Source organism: Stegastes partitus, unplaced genomic scaffold, assembly GCF_000690725.1.
Source record: "Stegastes partitus isolate 25-593 unplaced genomic scaffold, Stegastes_partitus-1.0.2 Scaffold711, whole genome shotgun sequence".
NCBI classification, from domain to species: domain Eukaryota; kingdom Metazoa; phylum Chordata; class Actinopteri; family Pomacentridae; genus Stegastes; species Stegastes partitus.
In genome coordinates this window covers 200,272-209,931 of record NW_007578442.1, presented here as the reverse complement: position 1 = coordinate 209,931, position 9,660 = coordinate 200,272, and the positions used below count along the sequence as shown (strand labels likewise).

General features: G+C 38.6%; 1 protein-coding gene across 1 annotated transcript; it reads left to right on the top strand.

The window, feature by feature from the left end:
- The first annotated feature begins 6,269 nt into the window (after positions 1-6,269).
- Positions 6,270-8,571, top strand: hoxa11b (homeobox A11b). Its single transcript, XM_008291047.1, has 2 exons — positions 6,270-6,933; positions 7,920-8,571. Exons 1-2 carry the CDS (start codon positions 6,333-6,335, stop codon positions 8,150-8,152), a joined length of 834 nt encoding a protein of 277 aa, XP_008289269.1. The 5' UTR covers positions 6,270-6,332; the 3' UTR covers positions 8,153-8,571.
- Positions 8,572-9,660: the final 1,089 nt, after the last annotated feature.

Below are 9,660 nucleotides of genomic sequence, written 5' to 3'. Positions count from 1 at the left end.
TTTCCCAGAGATAAGACATTCTGCCTTGAGGCACAAGACACTTAGTCCAGTCATGCGCTTTTCTTCTATTTAGCCCAGAAATGAAGGCTGAAGCCTACCTTCAACTTTCATTTTTTTTACGCAGTAATGCAGTAGTGAACTAAAAAAAAAAATAACCATCATGCAAACAGGCCAGGCTAAACAAATGGAAATAACAGTTAAAATGCGACTTAAATGAATCAAGAAAAACCTAAATTCTTCATTTAAACTCTATTCCTCAATTTGGAAACTTGAAACATAGAATTTACGCAACACCCTCGCTTTTGGAAATCCATCCACTTCATTTAAAATAAGCCTTTTTCTGTTAACTTCAGTTAAACTAGCCTGTGCATTGCAGTGGCTTGGCCTACACCGTGTCCACTTCACTATTTTTATTTTCTTTCTGAATACAGGGTTTTAAAAAAAAATCAGAATTACGCAACGCGCTCACCACTTATGCAATTTCTGCCTGTCGTTCAACAGTATATATTTTTTGCAGAAAACACGTTTAAACATGTAAATACTACAACTGCAACTATCTATCCTCCCTATTTTGACTGCAATAGCCACAGTTTTTGACAATAAATGTTTGAGAGATGTGCTCTTGTCATTTTCATTTATCAGTTTTTTTTTTTGGTCCAAATGTGGACGTTGATGTTCGATCGATGGAGACTAGATTTTGCAAACTGCTAATAATGGTAAAATCTTATTTACATGATATTCCCTGTACGGATGCTGGTGTAGGTTATGAAGGCCCACAGGCCTGCAGCAGAGCGGCTTGTTGAGCTCAGGGCTTTGGGCCACCAGGAGTTTGTCGCCATCTAGTGGTGAAGCTGTTTCAGCACAGCGCGTCTGTCCATTGAGTCCAGTCTGTGCGTCTGTCTTCATATCTGTCTCTAGTCTGACAGAAGTGTGTGTCTGTGTGTAGCAGAAAGACAAGAAGGGAAAAATACCTGTTGCTTTACACCTGATTAAGGTGTCTGTTGTTAAAAGTGTATAACCAATAGCATTGTTTCCCTCTGGGATATCATGCAAATGTGGCAGCGCTGCTAAAAAAAAATATTCTTGTAATGATATATGTAAAAAATACAAAGTTGCATAAATTCTTATTACTAATATTATTATTAAACGAATTATTGGAATCAAGAAATACAAATATTTTAATTTATGCCATTTCTGCTTTCTCAGTGTTACAGAAATCAGCAAAACCAGCTTAACTGATTTGTTAAAGTATAAAAATAGAAATGTATTCGTCAAATATTTACTCCCTCTTTATATTTCATTGATGCTCAATTTCTTTCAATACATTTAAAGCAACAGCAACAATATTGTCGTACTTTTTTTGTTCAGTTCAATATACAAATTAGTTTCTAAAATACATTTTAACACTTTAGAAACATAATTTATTATTAGGTTAATGCTCATCTTTATTAAAATCCATTAAAGCGCATAGAAGAATCACCAACGCGCTCCTATTTGTGGCCTATTTTTTCCCCAAATCCTCACAAGACCTGTCTTTTAAAAAAGTGTCTTTTAGCTTTGTGTTAAAGAATAAATGGTATTATGTTTGTTTTAGATGTGATCAAAATTACTCACATAAAAAGAAACATCCATTCTGAATGTAAACAAAAAGCTTTAACATGAACTCCCAGTGCGCATGTGAGAAACAACGGAATAGGCCTGCTAACTTTTACGCACCGTCTTTTCCTTTAGTTCTCCGTAGTGAAAATCCGCCAGGTGCCTATAATGTAATATCATAATTGGATTATGGTGCTAATACGGATCACATCATTGCAGCACATTTACAGTAACTTCAACTCATAAACCACTGCATCATTGTATAGGCTAAAAGATTCCATACTATAACTTTTGGCGTCTTTTAACAAAATCAGTGTATAATATTGGACTTCTCTGTAAAATCTGAATATTAAATGATAAAGTAATGTACGGGTTGCTAGGAAATTCATCTAAAAACTGTCCATACCAAACCCTGTCCGACTGTTTTCTCTTTTCTTCTGGATTTGAAGGACCTGCACCATAAAAAGGAGCTTTTTTTTCCTCCAAAGTAATTACACAGCACCCTTTGGTGAGTGCCACCCTCTCAGCTCAAGCACAATACTGAACCAGGCCGATTTATCTCAGAGTAGCAGGCAAGTTTATCGTCTTGTTCAAGGCCAGGCTAATTTGGATAGATGAGTTACTTTTACTCTAATTTGGAAAATGGTTTGTTCAGCGTTCTGATTTCAGAATCTCTCTCTTTTTTGGCAATAATGATAACCTTGCTGGTGTAAATATTCTTCTACCTTTATTAATTCTCTGTAGTTTCCTCCTTCTTGTTGTTGTTCTGTGTCATTGCTCCCCCTAACAGCCACACAGGTAACTGCATGTCACTCCAAAGTGTACTGCAGGCTGCAGGCCCTGAAGTGTGGATTATTCAGTAGCATGGTGATGATAATAACATAAACTAGTCGTAGACGTTTATCTAATAACAGTAACAGCAGTAAAATTTTACACTGCTGCTGGATATTAAAGTTTCCATTTGGCAAGGAGAAAACTGGAGACAGTAAAGTTCATAAAATAGCAAATATATATTTCAGAAGTCAAAAAATAGAAGCTTATTTCATGGAGGCACTTCATTTAAAAAAATAATATGGAAATTCGTTGGTGCGTAATGGTGCGCGCTTTTACGCATTTATGTTGTGTGTTGGGGGGATGGCGTTGAACGTTGTACAATGAACTTCAGACAAGAATCTTTATTTGTTGCAGATAAAAAGAAAAATATCAAGGAGGTTTTTGAAAAAAAATCATGTTAACCACAAACAAACAAACAAACAAACATAAAAGCTAATCAAACTAATTGAAAGGAGCTGGAATTTATTGGAACAGTTTCCATCGAGGTTGGAATATTTTCCTTGAGATACAAAAATACACAAAACACTGAATCACCTCACCTGTTAGTTTCTCTGTTGTAGAGATATGATTCAACAAGTCTTCCAATGTGTCAAATAATGATAAAAAACACAGCTGCACAATAACAACAGTTCAAATTCATACTTGAAAGTGAAGACAGTCGGTTGTTATTGATGCTAAATTGGAGCTTGAACAGATTTAATACGCATTCAAACATGAACACGAGGTTGAATTTGTTAATCCGGAAAGTTTTATTAAGGTTTTTAATGAGTTCTGTTTACAGCTGTAACCCCCCCTCCCACCTCCCCAGCAGTGCTTCCGGATAAGCCCCCCCAGGTGTTGTCCATGTTTTCCACTTCTCTGTTCACTTTCTTTGCACCTTGATCACAGCAAACATTCAAGTTTTCCCGCATTTCACTTTTAATAACATAAAGCCTTTGTCTGCGGTGGTACTTTGAGAAATCATATGTCTGGTGCGTGACAACTTAATAGAGGCGCATGGGGAACAGTTTGAACCAATAAAAACAGTCTCTGTATAATAAACCTGTGGGGTGATGTTTGTCTCAGCTGGCCATTTTTAAATAACTTTGCTCTTCATGGAGATTTTTCATGCTGAAGTCTCATAAAATCAGAAACTCCTGCAAATCAGGCAGTTTATACGCTTCCTCCTCAAATCATCATAAATATCAGAAAAGTGGAGGGCTTGGAAACTATGTTTTCTTGTTTGATTTCTTCTTCAAGGCACAAGACTGAAACTTAATCATTTACAACTCGTTTAGTTCACAGACAAACTAGATCCAAATTAATTAAAATACTTTTTTCTGGAATAAAACACGAGAATAAATTAGCCATATTTTTGTAAGACTGCGTGCGCACAAATGATGTTTTTCCCTCCATCTAGACGAGTGGCTCTCATATATAAATCTGACCCAACACCTTTCATATTCGAGTTTTTAGAAAAATGTTCGGCTGTGAAATGAGCGCAGGAACCAGGAAAAGCAGGAGGCGCCCGCAGCTTTTCAGGCAGTTAAACTAAACCACATTCCTCCCCAAGTGACGAGCGAAAATTCAGGGAAACCAAGAAGAAAACATTTTTTTTTGTTTGTTTTTGTTGTTGTTGTTTTTTTTTTTCTTGAGTTGTAATCCAAAAGCCATATTAGCTACAGAGAGTTGTAAGTATAGAGATATAACTTTAACTTTTGCAGGTTCTGCTACAATTAATAATTCTGTTCTTCAGAGATGTTGAGCTGCAGGCTTTCATTTTATTTCACCAATCAGCTTCGTTGCATCTGGCGACTCACAGCAGCTTTGACTTTCATGTGATTCATATAAAAACTAAAATAACACTATTTCTTCAACATTGTGTTCACAGTACTAACGCAATAATGAAATCCCTTCATTTACTTGGCTAAATTAAGAATTTTTCTCTAGTCATTAAAACGTCTCTATAAAAGGAGGGATTTTTAAAGTATATTTATTTATGTAAATGTATATTTTGTGCTTTTATTTTCCTTGTTATAATAAACGGGAATCGTTTTGTTTACATGCAGCCCAACGAAACCCATTTCACTATTATTAGTGTATCAATTAACATTTACAGGCTCGAAATGAGCAGTGGAACTTTGTAAAACTGTAAAAAACAAAAAAAAAGGGTTCGTAACTCCAACTTGGGCCTAAATCCTGATGCTGCTATGAAAACTGTAACTGGCTGAATAATTCACGATCATCATCAAAAGTATTTCTCAAGGCAATTTTAATAACCAAGTGAGCAACAGTTCAACAATATTAACACACACAAAGTCGAATAAAACTCAAAAGCACTTGGGTAGAATGAAATATTGCAGTCTCTTAATGTTTCCCTCCAGATGACAAATTTAGAGGCTTTGATGTCCAAAAAAAAGTGAATTTGGACCAAATTCTTAAAATTGGCTGCATAACAGGATTAGTGATATGTGACACATGTGCCCACTTACTCCACAGTGATGACAAATGAAAATGGATTGGAGTGTGGGAAATAGCCCGTGTCCAAAGGTTTATATTGGGCGTTGCAAAGAGAGAACAGGCAATGCAAAGACTGGAGCCCCTTTCGGCAAATACTTCTATTATTCATAGCTCATGAACAGCATATGCACGTCGACATTAACGTCAAATGCTCGCTTTGTTGTGACCCAACATATATATCAGCTGATTATACCAACGTGAACGTCATGCAAACCTCACCGGGCCTTCTTTTAATCCTATCCCAGCGTTTTCTTTTTTAACCTCAAGACGCAGAATGTTTTAGATAAAGAAGCAAACATGTGATAATTCAACACATGCGCTGTTTAAAATAGATATTCAGTCACTTTTACGCATAGAAAAAGACAACACCAGCATGCAGTTGTGCATAAGTTTTAGAATAATGTCTAATATTTGGTGCTATCCAGGTCCAAATCAACACATAAGGCAACCAAAGGGGAGATAAAGAAGCCAGCCTTCACAGTCCTTTGTCTTTTTGTTCCCGGGTGCGAAACTGGACTGATGCCTGACAATCGTGCTGCATGACTCACATTGCTCCAACACTTGTGGACTAGATTGGTCTATATATAGCCAGAGCAGCTATATTAAAAATCCACTCAGAGAGAGGTCAAAAAACATACCTGGCGGTGCCTCAGTGATCAAATAATCAGATGTAAGCGTTTAAAATAGCCTCCAAACGAATTTACGCACGTGTGGCGCAGCCTCTAAATTTGATCTGTCATCTGAAACTCAACAAGTCCTCAGTTGTGGTCCAAATGTTGTCATATGTGCCACAAAGACTAAGCCTTTACACGCACAACAAAGCCTGTATCTTGTTGCCTGCGCGGTAGAAAACGTCTTTAAAAGCGTTCAGACGTCTCCGCGGAGGTTAAGGTTAGGGTTAAGGTGAGGGTTAGGTTTAAAAAGGAATCTAAACCTTTAAAAATGTGGCACTTGAAGCAGCTTGGCGTGAATTTGGAGATAATTCTCAGTTTTTCACCTTGCAGTGTGATATTTTAAGGATAGAAGCCAGATAGAAGTAACCCAGCAGGAGCTTTACAGTGAAACCCGATGAATAAGATACTTTCAACCTTGTCAAAAAAATTAAAAAAAAAAAAAAAAAAGCTTTAAAATTCCCTTTCAGTATTTTTCCTTTTCCATACAGCCACAGGTCCACTTTCTACACTCTTTGACTCATATAGCCTACACGTTCAGACGTAGGCTATCTGTCATTTTGTGCCAGTGGTCACATGGCTTTGGCCCTCAGGAATGGATAGAGATGGATCCCCACGTCAGCTTGTACGTCTAAGGATTTCTGCTCCACCAGTCTGCCTCAAAGTGACTGGAGCGCAGCGACGCGGAGGAACTATGCGAGGATTATTATAGGACGTTTCCAACAGCAGAATATGGATTTTGATGAACGGATCTCTGGCTCCAATATGTATTTACCGAGCTGCACTTACTACGTCTCCGGAGCAGAGTTCTCGGGTCTCCCTCATTATTTAACCCAGAGCCAGTCCTCTTGCCCCATGACATACTCGTACCAGTCCTCAGCGCTGCCACAGGTCCCGTCCGTGAGAGATGTGGCTTTCAGAGACTATGGCATTGATACTTCAAGTAAATGGCACCACAGCAGGGGGAGCCTGTCACACTGCTACGCTGAGGACATCGTGCACAGGGACAGCTGGTCGAGCCCAGCCTCACGGGGGGGAGAGATCCTGGTGAAAGGCGGCTCCGGCGTCAGCCACTCCAGCTCCTCCAACCCGGCGCCGGGCTTCTACGGCAGCGTTGGCAGGAACGGGGTCCTGCCGCAGGCTTTCGACCAGTTCTTCGACACGGCCTACGGGAGCGCAGAGAACAGCACAACGCCGACAGCACAGGCGCCGGACACGGACAGACACGCCAAGGCGAGCCCCGCTCCTGCGCACTCGGGCTCGGACACGGCGGAGAGCTGCAGCCCCAAGTCGTCCTCCGGCCACAGCGAGGAGAAGCAGAGCAAAAGCAGCAGTGAGTGAACCTGCTTAATGCAAGGAACCAAATCTAACGCGTTGCTCTTAAAGCTTTTTATATGCAGTTTTATAAGCACGTAAGGTTTATGGAGGGCCTGCAGATTTACCCTATAACAAAACTATGTTATAAACGACAAGATCACGTGCTTGGGATTGAAATTGGCCGTGAAGACTTTGGCGTTAAGCTTGTCTTCAAGATTTCAAACAAGATCTCCGCTTTTTCCCCCCACATTTGTGCTTATATAGCCTTTATATAATTACCCTGTAAAAACATATATGGCAGATAGATTTAGTTAATAAAATACTATTGAAATAACAACTTAGATATTTCAAACACACCCATGATCTGCCTTATTTATATCCATGTGATTCTAGTTAATTTACTGCTTATATCTCTGCCTGCTTTTTGATTTAACTTTGGGTTTATTTTGTGCTGGCTGCACTGGGCTGCTGGGGCATTTCAGTTTGACTTTGGACAAGACTTTTTAGCTCTCACCCTGCTTCTCAGTATAAATATTTACAAATTCTCAGGATTTGTAAGGATTTAATCCAACAACTGCTTTCCATGACGGAATTTACTCCACTAAAGCTAAAAACAACAGCTCCTTTACGCACAGTGAAACCAAAAGCGGACAGTAAAAGCGTATCAAGATATATGATACTCTCCTGTTTGGTTTAGGCCCACGCCCCAACTCTTAAAAAGCAGCCAATATGGTTTTTACAGATTTCAATAAGTTTTCACTACTTCCGACATGCAAGCCTTCAAAGTGTTCCACTATCAAGCTGAAGGCTTTGTTTACAAATCTCGGTCCTGTAGGCCTGAGAGGAGGGAGACACTTGAACTCCAAAAGCTCACTCTGGACCACCACCACTGCTGCTGCTGCTGCTGCTTCAAAAGGCAGAAATAGACTTGTGATCTCATGTTATGGCTCTAATTTCTAATCAGGTGCCTTATTTTCTTGTGTTATGTTATTTTTCTTCTAGGTGGCCAAAGGACACGCAAGAAGAGGTGTCCATACTCCAAGTATCAGATCAGGGAACTCGAGAGGGAATTCTTTTTCAGCGTTTACATCAACAAGGAGAAGCGTCTGCAGCTCTCACGGATGCTCAACCTGACAGATCGCCAGGTCAAAATTTGGTTTCAAAACAGGAGGATGAAGGAGAAGAAACTGAACAGAGACCGTTTACAGTACTACACCACAAACCCCCTGCTATAAAAAAAGAAAAAAAAAAAGAAAAAAAAAACTGAACAAAGACTGCGGCCACTCACCCCCTCACATCTATATCATTACCTGAGCAGGAGGACGGGTTTTTCTAATGTACCAGACTCCATAAAGAATTCTACTATTCATATATTATTTTGTCATTAAACACAATTGGCTCTGTTATTATTATTATTATTATTATTATTATTATTATTATTATTATTATTATTATTATTATTATTGCTTGACAACAATTTTCCAAATTTGAAAGCACAGTGATTGCGTATTTGGGGTGTTTACGCACCAAACCACATGTGTCTGAATTCCCTTTATATTATTTAACAATACACACCGAGATTACGATACTGCATTTTCAACAAAAAATAATATGATTTTTCTTCCTTAAAATTAAACTTTATTTCCCAAATTCACGCACGTACACGTCTTGTCTTGAATTACCAACAATATATATACATATATATTTATATTTTCTACTTTTTTTTCCCCAAATGAAATTTCATTTCTCCAATTTACGCACGCAACATTTGTGGCGTCAATTCTGTGACATGAAACTGCTGTCCGCTTCTTTCTCTTAATCTTTTAACACCATTGTGCAAATACAAATCCAACGTTTAGGAAATCCGTTTGGTGCATTTTGGAGCAGAACTCATCTAAAACTAAAAAAATAATAGAAAAAAAAAGACGGCATAGTCATACAATTAGTTAAATTATAATCTGATACAAATCCGCTCTTCTCTCACATTTTGAGACTCAGTGATATTTAACATCTGCGCTTGACCCTCAATGCAAAGCGCTTTGTTGAGCTCTTGGCCGTAAAGTTGGATTATTCTCCAACTTCATCTAAAGGGCACACCGCTGATAAAAGCGCAAAACCCCCAAATGAAACATAACCCCATATTTTGTTTTATATGCCAGCACGTGGATGGTATCAGATGCATGATATGTCGTTGTGGATGCTCTTTTATTTTATCCCCCCATGGCTGGAAATAAGATCCTCTGCAGTTATTATTTGATATCCATTACAAAGGCTTCATTTGTCTCTGGGAGGAGGAAGGGAGGAGGGTTAGAAAGGCTGATGTTAGCCTGAACATGCCTATTAGGGGTTAACTGAAACAATCTTGACACTTGTTTTAATGCATATACATGCAATAGATGCCTCTTTCTCTCTCTCTCTCTCCAAACAATATTAATCTATTTGTGTTATTACACTCCCATGAGATTATTTGAAAAAAATCCGCCTCTCTTGACGCATCCAGGGATAAATAAAGAAACCCCAAATCGCTGTTACAGTCACAAAGAGCTGTATGATTATTTTATGTATTATCTGGAGTGTGGCTTAATCCATCAGTTTATACACACGAAGCACGAAGATTTATGTTAACCTGCAAATGAAGGTAAAGATGGGTAAAAAAAAAAAAAAAAAAAAAGAAAAAAAAAACTGAACAAAGACTGCGGCCACTCACCCCCTCACATCTATATCATTACCTGAGCAGGAGGAC